The following is a 22833-nucleotide window of genomic DNA, read 5'->3' as shown; positions in this document are numbered from 1 at the left end:
GTACAAGAAACTCAGGGTGTTTGCGGTATATTACAAATCAATATATCTATGGGCGCAACATGCTGCCTTTTGAATCATTAAGATTCAGCTTTCCGTATTTTACACCGTGGGAGATGCTTTACTTTAAATAAGTCCCCACTAGGTACGACTTATACAAGATTACACTTATTACAATAGTGAAATAAAGAACCCGCTAGTTGAGGGGAGCAAAATGGTACCACCCAGTCTCTTTATCTAAAAAGATGATTCCTAACTGTATAATCAGGTTAAAGTCCCTAGATGAGAAGGCAATTGAAGTTGAGATGTACCAGAAGATGTAACTCTAAAGATAGAGAGGAAACCGGTAAAGGTGTTGAGCTGTTTTCTCAAGAAGATAACCAGGGTAACCTAGAACATTTTTTCTACTCAATCTTCATAGATTGAAACATATTGAGATTCACGATTGTCAATATCCCTATAAACTTTTGAGATTAAAATACAGGAAACTTACAGAGAAATAATAATAATGAAAATTGGGAGCAATCAATGAGCATTTTCTCATTAAAATTTTAGCATGTATATGAAATTATACTCATTCTTGTGAGGTATATCTACCAGGGAGGGGGAAGGGCGGAAAAAATAATTTAATAAGTTGTAGAGACCTACTCTGTGACCGTCATTTTTTAAGAGTCCTTGGAAGGCTATTTTTGCGAGAGATTCAAGAATAGATAATTCAACTCTACTTCAAAGATAGCCACAGCACATTTGAAGGACTGTGTACATCTTTTGCTTTGAGAAAACAAAGATAAGATAGATAAGAAGGACTGTGTACATCTTTTACTTTGAGAAAACAAAAGATAAGATAAATACCAATATATTTCAAAAGCTCAGGGGACATCAACAGCGGGAAATCAATTCCATGTAGATATTCCCTAGCAATTTTGAAACATTTAGATTCGGATCATGAGCAACTAGCTAGATCAACTTGACCAAAAAGACATGTTTCTGCTGATAAAAAAAAAGAAAAAAAAATTACTGAGTGCATAATACAGGGGAAGTTTCTTAAAAAAAAGAAAAGAAAAAGAACAAATTGAAAAAGTATTTAGCTAAAATGTCTTAACTAAAAGCTGAGCTATGAGAACCAGAAAAATAACGACGAAGCAAAATTCATATGCATTACAATTCCAAGACTGAAAATTATACTGAAAACAAAATCTTTTGTTTAATTTACAAACTATGTTTTGTCAACGCCGAGCCCTAACGTGAGCTTCTGAATTTTATTTAGAAACACTAACTGAATCTTGTGATTATTCCTTTTTTAGACTGACCCGAGTCCCTAACCTTATTAATTTTCCCTATTCTTAACTATTTAGTAAAAACTCTATTTGCCTCATGGTTTTGAAAGAAGCTAACAAATAAAAACTGATTCAACTTAAGCAGAAACAAGCAGTAATTTAGTAAATTAAGGAGAGTTGTGCCTGAAAACTGCCAAGTTATTTACGACTTATACTACAAGTTATATCTCCTCCTTTGCTGAAGAGAGGCCCCAGCCTTGCATTTATAAATTTATCTGTATCACTTCTTTTCAGTAAAACCCTTCCACAGCGTAAACTTAAGCACTTTAGACAAATTGGTTTCATGTTTCCATATTTTCGTTTGGATCCAGAACTTTAACTGTTTTTGCCTTCACAAAGGTCATCATATCTCCTTTTCTTGCTTGCAATCACAATTGAACTGTAGAAATTTTGCCACAAAATCCAACAACAAAAGAGAGAATAATGAGGACTTTTTTCCTAAGACAGTGAACCAACAAAACCTATTTGAATATTTCGGCCTTATATCTAAGGGCCGTCTTCAGCAAAGAAAAAATAAAAAACAATAAAACACTTACAAAAAGTTCTCAGTTAAAAATCCATTTTTTAAAAATAGCCTTGGCATCATTACTTCTTAACGAAAAGTTCAGCCAAGACTGTCTGATAAAAGCTAACATTTTACAAGATAAAAAGGTTCATCTATTTCACTAACTGTATTTATTAAAAATTGGAATGATTTCTTATTGCGATATTTGCCTTCTCTGCAGCTATTCTGATAGTTCTGTCCGCGAGGCAATCGAAATCAAACGAAACTTAAATAATAATACATCTCTAAATAGTCCACGTCTCTACACTGTCCACGATGCAATCGAAATCAAATGAAACTTAAATAATAATACATCTCTAAATAGTCCGCGTCTCTAAACTGTCCGCGAGGCAATCGAAATCAAACGAAACTTAAATAATAATACATCTCTAAATAGTCCGCGTCTCTAAACTGTCCGCGAGACAATCGAAATCAAACGAAACTTAAATAATGATACATCTCTAAATAGTCCGCGTCTCTAAACTGTCCGCGAGGCAATCGAAATCAAACGAAACTTAAATAATAATACATCTCTAAATAGTCCGCATCTCTAAACTGTCCGCGAGGCAATCGAAATCAAACGAAACTTAAATAATAATACATCTCTAAATAGTCCGCGTCTCTAAACTGTCCACGAGGCAATCGAAATCAAACGAAACTTAGATAATAATACATCTCTAAATAGTCTGCGTCTCTAAACTGTCCACGAGGCAATCGAAATCAAACGAAACTTAAATAATAATACATCTCTAAATAATCCGCGTCTCTTAACTGTCCGCGAGGCAATCGAAATCAAACGAAACTTAAATAATAATACATCTCTAAATAGTCCGCGTCTCTAAACGGTCCGCGAGGCAATCGAAATCAAACGAAACTTAAATAATATATATTATATTAAATATTATAGAAATAATCTAATTCAAAATAAAACAAAAATAGGAACGAACAAAAACAAGCCCAATCCCAAAAGAACTATCAGATTAGCTGCAAAGAAGGCAAATATCGCAATAAGAAATCATTCCAATTTTTAATAAATACAGTTAGTGAAATGAATGAACCTTTTTAGCTTGTAAAATGTTAGCTTTTATCAGACAGTCTTGGCTGAACTTTTCGTTAAGAAGTAATGATGCCAAGGCTATTTTAAAAAAAATGGATTTTTAACTGAGAACTTTTTGTAAGTGTTTTATTGTTTTTTATTTTTTCTTTGCTGAAGACGGCCCTTAGATATAGGGCCGAAATATTCAAATAGGTTTTGTTGGTTCATTGTCTTGGGAAAAAAGTCCTCATTATTCTCTCTTTTGTTGTTGCATTATGTAAAGGCAGTGTGGTCTTCGTCATTATTTACGCCACAAAATCCATTTTGTCTTATCTTAGAGGCCTAGAAACAACCTTTCTGGCAAAAACGATAATCTTTAACAGCAGTAAAAAAGAAAAAAAAGTCACCTCTGACTAAATTTAACCCTTTTTGGTTTACAACAAGCACCTCTAAGCCTGTTTTTTCTAAAACAATTGTTAGAAAGGTGCAATAACAAATTCTATAAAATTCAAGAATCTGGGACAGATTTCTCCTCTTTACAATATTACAACATGTCCTGGCCCTTCAAAATATAATAGAATGGCTTAAAGAAACACAAGTTTCACACTTTGAGACGCAAGGAAAAAACCATAGCACCCTCCTCCCACCCACAAGAGTCAGATTCCTGTGTAGCTACACATAGTTGATTAAATACAAAATATTAATAAGGAACATCGAATAGAAAAATGTTTGATAGAAGATCAATCAGAAAAAGATAAGAACAAAAAGGTACTACTGAAATGAGTCATTTGGACATTTGTAGATTTTTTTAAACCTGGTTAGAAATTAAAGTGGGTTGTGAAATTCAAGTATTGTATAGCAAATGGTATCTTTTAAATCAAATGAAACACAAAATTATACTTCTAACATTAATGATAAAAAAAAGAAATAAAATAAAGCTTACGACTCTGTAGATACGTAAATCAGATCCCTTTCTGCTGGCTCACTGCAGAGCCGAACGGAGAAATTTGTCTCTGGATTCTGGGACAACGGAATAAAAACTCTACAAATTCAAGGAACTTGGGCGGAATTCCCTCTTTTTACAGGATTTTTTTTTTGGTTACTATGACCAATGCTTCGTCGTTTACCAGGTTGCAGCTACCGCTTCAACCAAGATCATTCCCTGTCCTGCCCCATCAAAAAATCTAACAGTAGCGGTTTAAAGATAAATTTGTTTCGTGCCTTGAATCATTAAAAAAAAAAACTCGTGACCTCCCCCCCCCCAAGGGTCGGATCTCTGTGTATCTACAGATAGTTTATTAAATTCAACAATATTTATAAGAAACATTGAATACAAAAATGTTAGATACAGGATCAATCAGAAAAAAAAGAAGAAGAAAAAACTACTTGATACTAAAGTATGTCGGTCAGAAATTTATCGATTTTTTTTTATTAGACCTGATTGCATAAAAAAGTACATTTTGAAATTAAAATATTGCCCAGCAAATGGTGAACAACAGATTTATGCCAGAAAAAGGAATGAAACTTACAACTCCATGGATATGTAAATTAGATCTCCTTCTGCGGGCTCCCTGCAGAGCCTCCATAAATTAATATTGTAAGCAAACCATTTTTCAGTACAAGAATCATCTGTTGCTGCCTCGTCTTTTTCTTCATTCCAAGGCTTTGCCGAGAGTAATACAAGCGGGGGTGCCATCTTCAAATTGAAAATCTTATAGCAACAGTATTTACGAGACGCAATAGCAGCTTTAAACCAGAAATTCGAGTCCTTTAAACGATTGAGAACACACGCTTCTTTGCCATTTCTAAAAACAGAAGGCATAAATAAAACACTAATTTACAAATAATTATCACCATCAGAAAAATAAAATTGACGAACGATGTAAGATTTTTCAAAATTTAAGATTTTTATTTCACACAGAGTAAACAAGCACAAATAACTGAATACAGTCAACAGGGAACTGAGCTTAAAAACAAGACTATCTATTAATACCTTAACTTAACTAGGTCTCAGCCTCCAGAATTTGCGCCCCCCTCCTAAAATAATTTTCGAACATTCTGAACCTCTTTCTGGGTCTCAATCTCTGGAATTGAATTCACTTAAACCTATTCGCTTTTTGGAAAGAGAGCATAGCACTGGTGATAAATTTAAATCCCCATTAAAAGAAGCATATCATAGACAGCGTGATAGCGCTACCCAAGTAAAGAGCGATGTGGGTACAATGTATTATTTCTTTTTTTTCTTTTAGACCAGAGCACTTCGTATCGAAGGAGTTGTCGTAGAAACTTCGAAAAAGGCTAATTCGATTGGAAATAGGAAGGGCTTGTGCCCTTTATTGTCGAAAGTGATTGGAGGGCAACTAAGACCCCTTCCATACCTACCATTTCCCGAAATACATCCAATCAAAATTTTGAGATAGTTTAGATGGTTATTTGTTGTCGTAGAAACTTCAAAATAGGCTCGTTCGATTGGAAATTGAAAGGGCTAGTGCTTTTTTTCATAGTCAGAAGTGATTAGAGGGCAACTAACCCCCCTTCTTCGCCCAACATTTCCCAAAACACACCCCAAAAAATTTTGAGATAGCCATTTCGTTCAACGTAGTTGAAAGGCCCAGAAATTATGTCTTCGAGGATGAACCCTCCCCCCTGCAGGGCCGGGGTTGTAAGTTATGCCCGGGGGCATATAAGGTATATATATAGAAAGGGTAATCGTAAAACCTTCCGAGGGGGTTCATTGGAATGGTAATCAGAAGTCATAGTGTCCTTTTTAAGATTCAGAGTGATCAGAGGGTGGATACCCCCCACCCTCTGGATACCCCCCCCCCATATTTTTCTGAAATGCATCTGATAAAAATTTTTAGATGGCCATTTGTTGTCATAGAAACTTCGAAAAATGCTCATTCAATTGCAAAAATTGAAAGGGGTCGTGCCCTTTTTGGTAGTCGAAAGTAATTTAATGGTAACTAACCGCCCTCCCACGCCAACCATTTTCCCAAACACATTTAATCACAATTTGAGATAGCCATTTTGTTCAATGTAATTGAAAGGTCCAAAATTATGTCTTTGGAGAGGCTCACTGGATTGGTACACAGAAGTTCCAGCAGCCTTTTTAAGATTCAAAGTGACCAAAGGGTGGATACCCCCCCCCCCACACACCACGTATTTTCCCAAAATTCATCCGATAGAAATTTTTAGATGGCCATTTGTTTTCGAAGAAACTTCGAAAACAGCTCGGTTGGAACTTGAAATAGTCATTTTGTTCAATGTAGCTAAAAGATCCGGAAATTATGTCTTTGAAGATGACAACCCCCCCACAACCATCAGGACAAGGTAAGTTATGCCCTGGGGACATACAATGTATATATAGAAATGGTGATCGTTGTAAAATTCGGAGGGGGCATATTGGATCAGTGATCAGAAGTTCTAGTGCCCTTTTCAAGATTGAGAATGATCGGAGGGTGCATACCCCCCCCAAACCTCGTACTTTCCTGAAATGCATCTGATAGAAATTTTGAGAGGGTCATTTTTGTCATAAAAAACTTGGAAAAGAGCACATTAGATCGGAAACTGAAAGGGCTAGTGCCCTTTTTATTGATCAAAAGTGATTGGAGGGCAGTAAGCCTTCCCCCCCCCCACGCCCATCAATTTCCAAAACACAACAAATCAAAATTTTGAGATAGCCATTTTGTTCACTGTAGTTGAAAGGTCTGAAAATTATGTCTTTGACAACCCATATACCTTGTCATGACCAGAACATTATTTTCACTTATACTAAAAGGGGAAGATCATGTCACCAAATACAATGTGTGCACACTACTACAGAATACTATTGTTACTGCTACATTTATTACTATTACTGCTACTTCTATTGCAACTATTTGTTGGGCTAAGAGCATCGAGATGAAAATTTCAAAAAGCATACAAACACATAGGTTATCAAAAGGACATATCAGCAATGATATAGCAATGGCTAATTGTATTAAATTGAAACTTCCAGGACTTGATGAGAGTGAGGTTCAACGGACAAAATCGGTGCAAAAGGTTAATACTACTGCTGCTAGTATTACTACCGCTATTCAATACCATTAAAAGTAATATCACTACTGCTACTGCGACTATTATTACAACTATGCCTAAGGGCATGAAGTTGAAATTTTCAAGAAATTTTGAGGGGTGGGGGGATGAACTGGATCAGAACAGGCCCTCTGTATTCAGGTTGTCAGAGGGATTTAACAGCAATATATTAGGAACAGTTAGGTGTGTGAAGTTGAAATTAACAGGGCTTGTTGTGAGGGATGTTGAACAAACCAAAAGAAAATATTTGCATCCTAATGCTTCTGCTTCTACACATATTATTATTACTACTGCTATTATTATTACCTCTATTACTGCTACTGCCACTAAAGCTTAGGCTACTAAATTAACTCTATAGCTACTACTACTAATGCTATTAAAACTAAGGATATTAAGGTGAAAAATTTGGGATATATAGAAGCTGTATGGAACTAAATCGTAACACAGGTTGCCCAGCGGACGCATCAGAAATGCTTCAGGAATGGTTGATGCTATGTATTAAGCTGAAACTCTCTGCGTGTGTTGAAGGGGATGTTGAAGAAACCAAAGGTGCTATACCCATGCTGCTACTAATACTGCTACAATTATTGCTACTGCGCAAGCTAAGGGTATTAAGGTGAAGCTTTTCGGAAAAAGAAAAAGAAAGAAAAAAAAAGAAAAAAATGAGGATGTGAACTTTCAGAAAGATGACGAAGAAAGATCTGAAGAACAACTTATATTATTAGTTTAGACCTTTGAGGTAAGTTGTGGGGGATTTTGAACTAGCCAGAAGGCACTATATGTGTACTTTTAATACTACTACTACTGTTAATGTAAGTAATGACGATAAAGGTATTAAGATGAAACTTTTAGGAACGTTTAGGAGTTTCAATTAAAGGAAAAAACTGTAGGCATGCAGGTTTTCAAAAGAGCATATAAGCAATATCATAGGCAGCACCGTTCTGTAATGGCTAGAAATGTCACAAACGTTTAAAAGAGCTAATTCAATTCAAAATTAAAAGTTCTGGTGCTCTTTTTAAGAGTAACCAGAGATTGGAGGGCAAGCAGCCCTTCTCCCAAGGCTTTTCATTTTCCAGACGCATCCAGTCAAATTTTGACAAAGGTATTTTGTTCAGCATAGTAGAAAACTCCAGCAACAATGTCTGAGGGGATATTAGGCACTTCATCTCCCCACAATTATACAATTGGCCCATTAAGCTTTAAAACTAAATTTTACGTTAAAATAAATCAAAAGGCATTGTGTATGGTTACCAATAAGACACCTCAGCAATACATTGAGAACGACTGGGGACAATAAATTGAAACTTTTGGGGATACTACTATTACTACTTTTGCTCTTACAATTTAAATGAACAAAAGGATTGTAGGTGTATCTAGGCGGTCAAAGAGCATAGATAAAATCTTTTGTGAGTGATATTAAGTTTTATTTTTCAGGTCAGTTTCAGAAGCTATGCAACTAAATTAAAAAAAACAAACTTTGTGTCAGAATTAACCATTGTTGAAAAAGTTTCTCCAACATACAAATAGCTGCGGATTCTTACGGATTCTATGCTACGGATCCATACAACGGATTCTTATACAAAAAACTGAAAAGATATAAAATATATCTTTTAAATTTATCTTTTAAATATACATTTATCCATAGTTGAATACATTTAGGTGGAGGTTTATAACTCCTCTTCTTGTAAAACCCCCCTCCCACCCCCTTTGGTAAGTGAAAACTGAAAATCATGCTCTGAAAAAGCTGCTTATCTTGACAGTAAAAGTTAATTACGAAAACAACTTTTCAAGTACTTTCGAAAAATAGCTTAAAACTTTGATATCTCTTTTTTATTCTTTTTTTTTCTGCACTAGTGGGGTGCCAAAAAATCGTAGAAAATTGTCTGAGAGCTCATTTGGAAACTATTGCTTACATGTATATGCTTAGCATAAATTATTCTTGTAAAACCAGTGTAACGTGTCAAATGGCACCAAAAATTTATGTGATGTCAATCAAAAAGACTATGTCAATAAAAAACGAACAGAAATTAATTTAAAACTTTTTCCACAAAACAAGTTTTTCGAAGAAAAGTAAACAGCTCCATTAAGCCAGGAACGAGCAAAAATAAAGTCAAGTAATCTTCCAAGCGTAGAACTATCACAAATCACTATCAATAAATAAATGAAACTTAAAACGAACAGAAATTGCAATAAATAGCCAAGTCAAACTCAAAACGAGCAAAAATTGACATGAGTAGTGCTGACAACCCCTGTTTTTTTTTGGATTATTTATACTGATAGTGATCAGAAGCGTATTAGACCTCTTTTCTATAAGTATACAAAGTATATTTGGGGTGTACCTCTTGGACACGTAATGCTAGAATCTCATCTAAATACAATCTCTCTGCCCTTTTGTGATTGTTGTGGAGCGACAGCGTCGATTAACTTCCTCATTAGTTCACAAACGGAGCGTTTGTGATCTAGCTATTCGACAACGCATTTGAATGTATCATCTATAGTTCGTATGCATTATTTATTCATAGTTTGTGTTTATTATTTTTTGTTAATTTTTTTATGTCATTTAAGTAGGCCTTCCTTTACACTCTTTTCTTTCAAATGCCCCATTATGTGACAGTTTATTTCTGTTTATAATGTGCAATTAAATTATCCATTTATTCATTCAATCCTAGGGGCAGACAGAACTAGTACATCCAAGATAAAGCCCTATGCATATATCAGGTACTTAGCTTTTCACTTTTTTTTTTTGGAGCTAAAAGAGATGGGTAACACCTTTGGTGAGCTTGACTATTTAAGAAGTTTTTTTTTTCAAATTAGTCAATGAAATTTGTTTTTGAGGCACTTTATTATCCAGGCACTTTTATTTTTACACAACTGCACTGAAACTGATATTGTTACGAAGAACATTAGTTTTGATTTAATGATCATTAATATGTTATCAAAAAGCTAATTCATTCGTTAGTGACCCATTTCAATGAGGCTGAACTGGTATTATCGTAGTTTATGTCAATGTTAATAGGAATGGCCTGACAAAGTACGAGTGGATTCTCTCAAAAGTCATGTTTATGCTTCAGACTGTATTCTTGATTGCCAATAAGCAAGCTCCTTTAAATTAATACTCAGTTATTTGTGGTGTTGAAGCTAGAGCTTTATGATCGTATACATTTTGTATTCAGCCTTGAAAGAATCCTGCTCCAAACAGGAACGTGCTCACGGGTCATCTATCCCTTAAATCTCCTATATTTTCCAGAATTTTTTGGCACTTCTCATTCAATTCAGCATAAAAATTATTTTACCCCCCCCCCACCCCCAAAGAAACATCCTACGCACGCGCCTGTCTCTAAATAATAATAAAAATAATTATGGGTCTCACTTTTTCGGCTGCCTTATTTTGACAACTTCTTTGGAATGCGCTTTGAACTCGGAGTACTCTCCTTTAACATCTTCTTCTTCGGCATTTCCTGAAATTCAATATCATCCTCCTCAATGCATATAGAGATTTCATTTTCTGACAAGTGCCTTGGCGCAGAACTGGTTGATGGTTCTTCTACAATTTCTAGGTCTGAATCCTAAAGTTAGAAAATTTAGTTCTTAAAAGAGAAGAACTATATAAAAAATAACATATTTGGTTTCCTGAAACTCCTAAAATATTTTTTGTTGAACATCAAAATATGAACCCTAAACAAAGCATCTTTCATCCAACACTACGGTCAGACAATGTAAAAGTAGCAAGAAAAATGGCTAGAGCATTCAAATACAATGATTTTGAATTTAGCTTTGTGAACAGATTAGATTATTCTATTTCGTATTGTCCATGGCACGTCGGACAAAAATTCCAACGATTGCTTAAAATAAAAATCAATCAAGTCCTGATTCAGTGCGAAAATGAGCCGGAAAAGCTTCATTTTTTTACAAAAATAAGCTGGGGAAAGAGAGTGGGCACATGGCTCCTAAATTATCCCTAATTTTCGACGAATTTGGCATGTTGTTTGAAGCAGTATTGTCAATCGGTATTATAAAAGATACAAAGTAACCTTGAAAGCCCTTCGCTCTCCTTCTGCTTCTAGAATTTATAAGAAAGATTGGCGCATTAAGACGTACTCGTGCGATGATTTTGAATATGCCTGATTGCTGCTCCAATGTTGGTTAGTAGCCCCACCCCCACGTTCTATTCCTTCCCAAGGTTTTAGCAGAAGAATAAGCTTGTTTCACCTTTGCTCAAAAGAAGTCATGCCGAGATTTTCACTCTACGACAAGAAGACCAAATTAGACTCAGGTATTGAGTGGCCTCAATACCCCCTCCCAAACTTAGAATGCCTTAAAGAGTAAAACCTGCGGTACCTTGTTAGAACTGCAGTCATACTAGAAATTTTCATTATTTTTACTGAAGGAAAAAAGTGGACCCTAGCCCCTCCAGCACTCACCTTAACAATTTTCCGAAGGGTAGGCGTGTTGCCCGTTTGAAGCAGAATCTTGAAAGGATTTCCGATTTATGTTATTGGAGGCATAAAGCGAACCCTTGGCCCCTCCAGCGTCCATCTGCCTATTTCTTAATAGAGGAGCTGGTACATAACGCCTTGTTTGAACTGGAATCACGCAATGATCTTCGATTAGGAAGATGAAGATTAAAAGGGGCCAAGGCACTTCCGTCCTTCCCACCACCAACCGTTTTAGCAAGGGTAGGCACGTTACACCTTTTTTGAAACCTAAGTTATGCAAGAGTTTTCATTTCATATGAATGGAGGACAGGCATGAAGAGGAACTTGTTCCCCTTTTCCCTCACTAGCCGTATTATTATGAGGCCAGTCATTTCACCTGCTTATATAGTATTTTCTTTTTAAGCAAAAGAAAATTTTATATTAACTCTTAATTACAACTCTTAACTGCACTTTGGACTGAGGGACTGTAAAAAACACTTTGCAACGTATCAAGAACTTAAAGACTGGCAAAAAAAATTCTCAATCTCAAGTCGACAAATAGAGTGTTAATTTCTACCTCACATTTATTTATTTTTGTTCGTACCAGTTTATCTTCAGGTCTAGTTGCCATTTATCTTACAGCTTAAAAATGTTGGTAAAAGACAATCTTATGGCATGCCAGTGGATGATGCTAGAACTACTTAGGTGTTTAGAGGTACTTGAATGTCTAAAACATGAGTGTAGAGTTACTTAAGTATTTATAGGTACTTAGGTACCCTAATCTGACGTTAACATACTTCGCAACTCAAAACAACAGCTAGAATTCGACACTTAAATTTTATTACTCACATGTCAAAAACTAGGAATTATAAATGACAAAATTTTAAATTAGGAATAATTTTATGTCAGTCTAGACGTCAAACTAATGTTACAGTGAATCGCAGTCAAAGAACCTACATCTCTTGGAGGTTGAGAATCCGGAGGTTGAGTTTTGTTTCAAAAGGTATGTAGCTTGTCTGGGGCTGGGGAACAGTTAACCATGAAGAACCCCTTTTATTGACGGTTTATAATCAACAGCTCATAATTTTAGAAAGATTATGGCAATAAAACCCATACTTTTCATTGGCTGTATCACCAGTTTCTGCTTTTGAAAAGAAGCAATTATCATTAAATGATGTTACCAATATACAGACTACAGACAGTGCTGTCACTTTATTCCTAAGGTAGTGCTGCCACTTTATAGTCTACTATAAGGACTACTGACAGTGTTGCCACTTTCATTATTAATTCGTTTTGTGTTACAAGGTAGTTTTTCAAGGTTTTCAAGGTTATTGATAGTTTGATCGCCATTAGGATATAACAAATTTTTATGATATACAGAGGATAAATAAAGGGTTCAAACACCAGTACCTTGCAAAAACGGAGCTTTTCCAAAGAGCTCAAAAATTGCGTCCGGTCCAAGCAATCCTGACAATCTCTATATTAGACTACAACAGTAATTAGGTTACAGGTAAAAACAAATCCAAGAATGAATTCACCTTGGAAAGTAACGTGATCTTACAAGTAATGTCTTTCAAAATCAGCCCAAAAACTTCTCAGTTTCATATATCAGTTCTTATATGTGGCAAAGGCTGAGTAGTTTGAGTGAGATTTAAGAATCGGGAGGGACAGCAGTATTGAAGTCAACTTATTTAGCAGCGTGACGTGTTTTGGGACTTTACCCGAGAAAGTCATACTCTTGAGTGAAAGTATAGTAGATTTCTCCCTTCGATTGTCCGAACTAATCTCTCGCTGGAGCTTATCAAACAGAAGTCTTGAAAATGTGTAAAAATAGGGTGCTTTGACTGATATTCTTTTTTTTAAACACCATATTTTACATGTACCAGTAAAACCTAAAAGACATGTATGGTACTGTAAACTACCAGCAATTATGTAGCCTTCTGGCTTTGAAGATGTCTTATTTTCGTTTTGTTATGTATTTTGTGGACATAGAACACACCATTTTGATGATTCTGTTTTGTGAGCCTACTATATATAAGAACTTCTTTTTCGACTTGATCCACTATAACACTGCAATCTCCATATTAGCCATAAATATAGACAGGCACTACGTTATTAGAAAACAAAGTAAAACTGCTGAGTTTGACTGCTGATGATGAACACTGTATATGTGTTCGAAATATCCAGTTAAATAATTTTATATCTGTTCACTGTCAATTAAAAGGTTTCATCCCTATTTTGAACTGTTTTACATTCGTCATGGAAAGGCAATATGGTCTTCAAAGTTATCTATGATACTTTTTAGACTGAGAGATGCTGTAGACAAAGTTTTAAGAGAAGAACAGTGCGATTTTAGAAAAGGTAGAAGATGTGCCGACCAAATTTTCACTCTTTAATAACTGAGAAGTGTCTTGGTTGTCAAACACTTTTGGTCCTCAGTTTTATAGGTTATGAGCAAGCGTTCGAATCTGTTGATAGGAAACCTTTAGTAAAGTTCTTATCCTTATATGGTATACTAGACAAATATATTAAAGTGATTAGTGTTATGTACGAGAATAATACTGCTGAAGTTAAGGTAGGAAATGAGGTTAGCAGCTAGTTTTGTATTAAATGTGGCGTTAAGCAGGTTTGTGCCCTTTTATATGGATCATTTTGATGGACTTTGCCTGAAGGAGCACAGGAAAGACAATGGGAGAACACGGAGTCAAATGGGGAGGAAAAACTCTCATGGACCTAGGTTTTGCTGACGATTTAAGCATCCTAGATGAAAGGGTGAGCAAAATGAATGAATTTTTAGAGGTTTGGCGAGTTCAGGGTGCTAGAATAGGTTTGAAATAACGAAAAGATTAATCAGGTGGGCAGCTTCACAGCAAACGGAGGGAGCAGTGAAGATGTTAAAAGTAGAATAACCAAGGATCAGGGTGTTTTTTCACAGTTAAAAAAAAGTTTGGAAAAATAGGAAGTAAGTCTGCAAACCAAGATGAGAACAGTAGAAGCTACAGTGATGACAATGGTTAAATATGGCTCTGAAGCATGGGCACTCCGAAAAGCGGATGAAGGTTTACTAGATGTTTTCTAGAAAAATTACCTACGGATTGTCCTGGGTACCCGGCTGACTGACCAAATTTCAAACAGTAGGCTATATGAAAAACGTGGATCAATCCCGCTTCCTAGCGCTAAAATAAAAGAAAGGTTGAGATGACTGGGCCATGTTCTGTGGATGAAGGATGACAGATTGCCGAAGTTTTTCCTTTTCGGCCAACCATCTAGGGCTAAACAGAAAGTAGGTCGTTCTCGTCTGGGGTGGGAGGATGTCGTAGAGAAAGATTTCAAGGAAATGGGAACTTCCTGGGAGGGTGTAAAGAGGAAGGCTTTGAATAGATTGGGATGGAGGAGGAGCGTGCGTAGCTGTGTTGTCCTCAGACGGCTTGGTGCTGCGGTGAGTTGTTAGTAGTAGTAGTAGTAGTAATCCTACAATCACACTAAAATTTTAAATTATTAACAATTTTATCTTGCTCAGAAGTATGACTACTGACAGATGCTAAACTTTATGTTTAGCATCATTAAAAGATTAATTCTCTCTTGTTACTGCTTCTAGAATATAATGTAAAATTGTTTATAATATAGGTCTTTACCTCTATCAATGATTTTCCAACTAATTTCGTAAATACTAATTCACTTCTTCTTTTCCGAGTCGCTTTCACTTTTTTATAGGTTGCAACGCTTTTCTTGTTCATTTCTAAAGATAAATCTTCAAAATTGGGGAATTCGGAAGGACTTCTAACGTCAGAATTCGCGCCGATCTTTTTTGGGGTTGAAGTGCCTACAACAAAATATAACAAATATAGGTATGATTACATGGTAAACCATTAAGAACAGACCATAAAATAAGACTAAGAGGTAGACACGCCGATCGCGCAAATTACCTTAAGGAGGGAACATTTTATATCTATATGGAACAATATTCCCGAGGATGCTATTACGTCAACGTCATTTATTGATTATTTTACGCGAAATATCGATAAACACATAAAACCAGCGTTTTATCTGGGCAATCGACTAGCAGCTTGCCTGGCACTTTTGATATCTCTAGGAACGTTAAGTATACTGGAAAAAATTGCGAATGTATTTCGCCAATGTGTTCTCAAAAGTTACGAACTTATTTCGAGAGATTTTTGTAGAAACATGGTACTGAAACCCCACTGAATATCTCTAATAAAACCCCAAAAATACCATGTGATCCATCAATATCTGAAAGATAACAATAAACTTCCTAATGCTACCGAAATTTCATAAATGTGTCATAATTCCTTTCAATAAGAGACTCGAGAAAGTCTCTGGCTCATCGGTTTCTGATTGAATAAATTTTTGCATACTGATAACTCCAGAGGGTTTTCGTTAAAGCAGTTACAAAGATTAATAGTCGTTCTTGAAATAATCGCAGCTTTCATTCTAAGAAGAAAAAAGAAAAAAATGAAAGCCAGTACCTAAAATTGGGCTAGTTGAGGGTATATCTTCATCTTCTTCACAGTCAGATGATTTGGCTAACGTGTTTTCTGTAAAACCAGTGATAGCTAGAGACGACTGAAGCTTGTCTTTCGTATGGTATCTTTCATTACTGCTTTTAATACCTAAACACAAGTGAAAGATAATGAATATCTTCGTTAATTACAAGATGATCTTCAGTAATAGATACCGCAAAATCAAGGTTTCATCAACTGCCCGAGCAATTTCCATACCATCAGAAATATAGTTTTATCATTATCTTCGATCATCTTCCATTATGTTATATTCAAGAGGTGTCTGATTATTTTCACGATTTTTTGGTTCCGTCATCATATTCATTACATTTGCCTTTTTCACCCATTTTCGTTTCTCGGCCATTGTATGAGTATGCATGGGTATCATGAGCATGTATTCATTACTTACTCGTTTTCATACCTTGTGCTTGCCTCCATTTTATACGCTTTTGACTGATTAAATTAACACTAATAAGAACTGAAAGATCTAGGTTCTCGATAGAAATATACTATTCTCTTTGTTGGGTTAAGAGTAACGAAGACTCGATTATTATGAGAAACCTAGACTATTTTATGAAAATGGAACATAAATATCCTTATTTTGTAATATTGGACGAAGTAGTTCTTCCACCTTCAGCTCATGTAACACGAAAATAAAAGAGAGGAAAAAAAGAACAACAAAAAAAAGGAAGAAAGATCTATTTAAGTTAATATGATCAACTTTATGAATTTGTTGAATAACGCACGGAAATGTCGCTGATTTCTTAATTTTTCACTGATAGTTTCGAGTTTAGGTTTCCCCCTAATTTTGTTTCTCCACACTCTTTGTAAAAGAAAGGAGTGATTTAACGATTTCCCTACATTGTTGGGAATTTACATAATGAACTACTGGAAAAATGAGAGCGGGGTATCAGTATTTTAGATATGCTTAAATGGAGAAAAGCAAAAAAGAGAGGCTAGCAAACTTTTGAAGTGAGCAAAAGAATATATTTGGTTAAGTCAAAATAAGAGAATAGAAGTCAAGAAAAAGAATAGCATTAATATGCAATGGAGCTAGAGATAAATTATAAGAGCGACTAGTTTCATAAAAAAAAAGCTTCAATATATTTAATTTAGCCAACTTAACACATTGTAAAAAGCCTAAAAGAAGGGACAGAGAAATAATTACAGAAAAAAGAGGCCATGCTTTAGAGGGAAGAGGTGTAATATTTTGGTTTCCAATACTATAAGAAAAGGTTTACAAAATTATTCAATAGCACTCTCCACTTTTTACAATCAAACTTATTTTTTGTGTACTAATAACAGCATCAATAGTAGCTTCCAAATCCTGTATAAGGTCGCAGGTACACATATCCAGGATTGTATAGAGATTCAAAGGATATTATGAGCGAGGGACGAGGGGGGGGGGGGTAATAGATCAACAATTATGTTTTTAATCTAACAGAACTAACCTGATAAGATGGGACTTAAAGATCTTTCTTCATCACTTTTGTTGTTTTCGACTAATACTGCTGACTTGGACAACAATTTCTCATCATCAGTCTCTCTACTTCCGTACAACTGTTCATTTGACAAAGGATCTGAACCTAAAATCAAAGATTGGCACCGGCGTGATGTAGCTTTTAGGATGCATAAAAAGTTGCAAAAGTCAAAAGAATTTAGAGCGTGCCATATTAAGTGATAAAAACATAAGAATCCCTTACAAGTTTGTCCCTATTCTTTTATGTTAACTTTAGTACACTGGTACAAGGGTCTCCAAGAAAAGCGATTGAAAATTATAATAGCAATATAATATATATGGTATCATCATGTCAAAGGCCAAAGAAGGTGCTGATTTCCCCCAAAATAGTATACATATACAAATTACCAGGGTTAACTACTAGGGTCGTCCCCAAATAGAGGAGGGAGGATGTCGAAAGGGGAGATTTAAGGGAAATAGGAACTTCTTGGGAGGGTGTAAAGAATGAGGCTTTGAATAGATCGAGATGGAGGAGGAGCGTGCGTAGCGGTGTTGGCCTCAGGTGGCTTTGTACTGCAGTGAGCTGTTAGTAGTAGCAGTAATTTATAGGGATATCAGATTGTGACTATTCCAAGCTTTTCCAATCTAGCTGTTCTATAGCCCAAGATGAACTCTAACTCTAAGTTTGTTTGTTTCATTTACAGTAAATGCACCTTAAACCAAAGTCTGTTCCAAGTCAGAGTAATTTACTTAATTTAGATGTATTTCCAAAATATGTCATATATGTTATGTATAATTTACACGAAATTATTAATAAAAAACTATAAGAATCAAAAGACAGGGAAAGCAAGGTCTCTGAACCATTCTAACTGATTTTTCGGTATCTTTTGATTTTATAATCCGAATCTGAGTTGTTCCTCTGGAAAAAACTGAATCTTCCTCTGGTGTTGATTCTATTTCAGCAAGCCACCTGCAACATGCAGGTTCTTTAATCAAACAACATTTAGCACAACTGTTTCAGATGATCCTTGTTTGTGGTGTAGTTCCTTTGCAATTTTGTATCGGACAAATAACTTCCATCCTTAAAAAGGGCAAAAGACGCTTCTCTCTGCAGTTCTTATCGCCCTATTATCGTCTCATGTACTACTTTCAAGCTCTTTGAGTCTTTTTTGATAAGAAATATTGAAAAACATTGTTCCGCCCCTCCTCGTCAGTTTGGGTACCAGCGTGGCTTATGTAGAGATCATGCTCTCTTTCTGCTTATAAATGTTCTGAAGCATATTGAAGAGGTGATTTCTTGGTCTTATTTGCACTCAATGTTGCAAGAGCTTTTGACTTGTGTATATTTTTGCAGGTTTTGCTTGATGCCCTTTTGAAAGGTGCTGATGCTCCGGTAATTACTTGTTTAAGATACATGTATAGAAATCTGAAGGCTGGAATTAAAGATGGTAGTCAACTATTTCCGATTCTAAAAGATGTACGCCAAGGAGCTCTGAATTCTCCAGTTTTGTTTAATAATTGTGTTACCGGTGCTCAGGATAAGTTGAACTGTAATTTATCTTCAAAAGAGCTGATCTTTCGCTAGTTACGTTTGCGGATGACCAACTAAACCTTTCCCGCACTTTTCAAGGATGATTTTCAACCTTTGAGTTTCTCCAAGAAGAGTACGTACACATTGGTTTGAGGTTTAATACTGATAAAAAAGTTGTTCTACCATTCAGCTATAAAGGGAATATAAACTCAATAGGTCTATCCGACTCTGATGTTCCTTCTGCTAGCAGCCTCACTTACCTGGGCATGCCTATTGGAGCAAGCCTGAACAAAACTGTAAACCTGGCAATTAAAAGTTATGCCAGTAAGATCCGGGCCGCGTATGCCTCCCTGGCTTCAAACGTTTCGTATCTAAGTAAAGTTCATCGTTCTTAATTATATAACAGCCTAACAGTTCCTCACTTACTTGCCTTTCCTCCTCTTTGGTCTTTCGTTCATTGTGGCGAGAGAAAGGAAGTTCATCTCCTTTATTTTAAATTTGCGAAGCATTTAATGGAACTTCCAACTTGGACAAGAAACTCTTTTCTGCAAAGAAAGTATCAATTGGTAAACCCAGTTGGGGTTATTGAGAATCGTATTTGTGATTTCTCTATCGAATACGAGAAGTCTTACCATCTTTGGCCATTTCTGTTGGTCCCTTGTCTGTAGTTATCAAAATGTGTTTTTATTTCTGTTGTCTCTTTTTTGTTTTTTTTCTTGATTTTTACTCTTTCTTTTTTTGGGGTTTCTGCTCAGTTTTTTGTGATGTTATAAATAAAATGATGATGATGATGATGTTCTACTATACTGTAACAGTACAGTTGTTGTACTGTTCTGTTGACGTCTGAGTTGGCGAATCGTGCTGAGTATAATATGCCCCTTTGACAGAGAAACAGTTTTTAATTCAGCTTTAAGTTTGAAGATGTAAAATGAAAAGAAAATCACCTTTTATCTTAGTTTCTCAGATTTGTAATGGCATGTTTTTGATTTACCGATTCGCCCGTGAACTGATAAGCACGACAAGCATCACAATGAATTCCAAATTAAAACAAGCGAAAACCATCCTTTTTGGCCCCAGGCAAGAGTTCTACGAAGCTTTCCAAAATGTAAAGTCATATTCATCAATCCGGCCTAAGGTCCACACTTTCCGTAAGAACCGCAGAGGTTAGACCCTTACCACTTTCTAGGAATAAGCTGAAATCGGGGTGCTAGGAACAAAAAAAAAAAAAAAAAAAAAACCACGACAAAACCAAAGTGTTGCTCTCGCAACACAATAATGGACTAAAGAAATTTGCGGTTAAAAGAAAAGCGACAGAGATGCTCACATCGAATCGTAAATGGAACCTATGGTTAGAAGAGAGGCAACAGTGAGAACCACAACAAGTCCCAGGAGAAAAAAATCTTATAAAACGGAAGATTTTGTATGCATTACCAAGAAGGAGGAACTGAATTCACGCCAGAATTTCTTAATTTAGCTGAAATCAAGGATTTGAAACCTCATAACTTAAAACAAAAGAATAGTGCAATAATTATGCGGATATATATTTAGAGAATCAAATATGTACAAGCCTGCCGCGTACCGAGTGTCGCAGTGAAGCCTGTCAAACTACAGGCATATAAAACTGTTACGTCGACTCTACTGTCAAGATTGGAGAAAATTTTTTGCCCCTTCTCACAGCACACAAATTGAAGTCACATTGGTACCTCTTTCCCCATGAAGCTGCCCCTCTAAGTTTCGATTTAATCCCCGAACTGTTAGAACAAATAAGGAAGACTTGCTTATTCAATTTACAAATTCAAATTTTACTCAAAAAGGAACATTTCTTCAATATTTTAATTTTTACCGACAAAAAAAAAAAGGCGTTAACGTTGAGCTCAAACCTCCAGCCCTTAGATTGGGTATCAGATATTCAATCTACTGATTTAATAATGCGATTTAGTTTATTTTAAAACTTGGTGAAATGAGGGGAGAACCATAGAATATCAGTACTTGGGACAAACAGCTAACAGTTTCCCTTGAAGGGAACGACAAAGAAGAAAATTTTTTTCTTTAATTTTCATATATTATCTGGAATTCCCTATTTTTGGCACATAGTTTACAGCTTTTAATCCACAAAGTGTATACTGTGCCCCCCCCCCTCTATTCTAAACTGAATTACTCTTTACAAAATAAAAGTATTTTTGACATTCAGATTCGAAATTTTCGGTTACATAGTTTATATACACATTACATTTTCCATTAGTTTTTCTCTTATCTTCTTTCTCTAGGCCTACCTTATGTAAGAGCTTTTTAGCTTCAGTTATTTTTAGCTTTCAGAACACTGATATTACAATCTGAAAATGGCAACAATTTAAATCTACCAACCACTTCTCCAGAAAACTGATTATTATTCAAAAATAGAATCATTCTATTTTAATAAAAAAAATAAAAAAAAATGAATTGACAAATACAAGTTACATATAAATGCTGGACGATATAACAAAAGTGTAACAGACTTAAAATCCAGTGCTATGATGCTGAAAGCAGCTTCTGGATGACAAAGAGACGTCAAGATCGTAAACATGTTATCGCGAATAACTTAAGGTTTCACAGACTATTTTGAAAAGTAAACATCGTTTTTATATAATAATCTTGCAAAAATCATCATGTTTACAATGTGCCGAAAAAAACCCCCACAAAAATCACCTAATTCTAATCACTGTAATCACCTAATATTTGATAAACCAGGAAAATGGATAGCCTGAATAGGGGTATATATCTTTTGTTTAGCTTTAGGAATATAGATTTTCTGTTTGCTATATTTTGATATGGTTGAAGCCCAAGCCAATGGGCTGATTTGCATCGTTTTGCCTAGGATTTTCTTTTATAAACATGTTTTTTATTATTTTATTTTGATTCATCCATTTACTTCAACAATTTAGGCTAGGCTTCCCTATTTTTTATGACTTACTAGGCCAAATTGAACCAGTTAAAATACTGTTATGTATTTTCAAACTTTTACATTCCAGAAATTCAACTAAGACAAGTTTATATATATACTTACATTTCGAATTAATTTCATCACTTGAATAGTTTTCAATATTACAAAATGAGTCATTAGGGCACCTAACAGTTCTTCCTGTGAAAAATGTCGATTTGTCTATCCAATAATCCTTCCTGCAATATTTGATAAACCAGGAAAATGGATAGCCTGAATAGGGGTATATATCTTTTGTTTAGCTTTAGGAATATAGATTTTCTGTTTGCTATATTTTGATATGGTTGAAGCCCAAGCCAATGGGCTGATTTGCATCGTTTTGCCTAGGATTTTCTTTTATAAACATGTTTTACTAATACAGAATGACAGATTATGCTTTCACGCCATTCATCTGGGGCTGAACGAAAATAGGATGGTCCGTGAAAAGAGTCATCATAGATCATGAGAATGGATTTGAAGGAAACTGAAACCTCAGAGGAGGGGTGAAGAGTGAAATTTTGAATCTAATCTTGAACTTAGACTGCTCTTGTATGCAACTGACTTTTCCAAGGCTTCTGCTATAATCTTTTATCAAGACAAAAATCTTTTCTATCTTTTGTACGAAGCTATTTGCTATTTAAATCTGCTAACTTTTTTAACCAGTACTATTACCCGACTTCTAATTCTTTTTTTTTAATAACAGAAGACGTGATTTGCCCGAAAACATCAAGAAATGGAGGATTCTGCCTTGAAGACAGTATAAATCCGAGCAAAAGCATGAAGTCCAAGATTTTTTAAGGCTTTAGCTCAGTAGCTAACCAGTTTGAACCCTTAACAGCCAAAAAATCCGCCTCGCAGATATTGACTAATTCAGTTGCTCATTAACATATGAGCAACTTATATTATCATATTCATATTCAGTTGCAGATACTCAGTTGCCAAATTCAGCTATTACAAGCTAAAT

The 22833-nt window shown here is 35.3% G+C and overlaps 1 protein-coding gene across 1 annotated transcript in view; it reads right to left on the bottom strand.

The window, feature by feature from the left end:
* LOC136031070 (uncharacterized) overlaps window positions 1-22833 on the bottom strand; it is a 52160-nt gene that overhangs the window by 10437 nt on the left and 18890 nt on the right. Inside the window, exons 4-8 of the mRNA XM_065710316.1 lie at window positions 17375-17509; window positions 15891-16034; window positions 15039-15226; window positions 10359-10554; window positions 4444-4719 (exon numbers count right to left, since the gene is read on the bottom strand). Coding sequence (XP_065566388.1) covers window positions 10372-10554; window positions 15039-15226; window positions 15891-16034; window positions 17375-17509 — 650 coding nt within the window. The 3' untranslated portion in view covers window positions 4444-4719; window positions 10359-10371. The remainder of the gene's footprint in view (window positions 1-4443; window positions 4720-10358; window positions 10555-15038; window positions 15227-15890; window positions 16035-17374; window positions 17510-22833) is intronic.

The sequence above is a fragment of the Artemia franciscana genome, chromosome 9, assembly GCF_032884065.1.
Source record: "Artemia franciscana chromosome 9, ASM3288406v1, whole genome shotgun sequence".
Classification (NCBI taxonomy): Eukaryota; Metazoa; Arthropoda; class Branchiopoda; order Anostraca; family Artemiidae; genus Artemia; species Artemia franciscana.
Note: the sequence above shows the minus strand (reverse complement) of the source record. Positions and strands in the feature narration are given on the sequence as shown.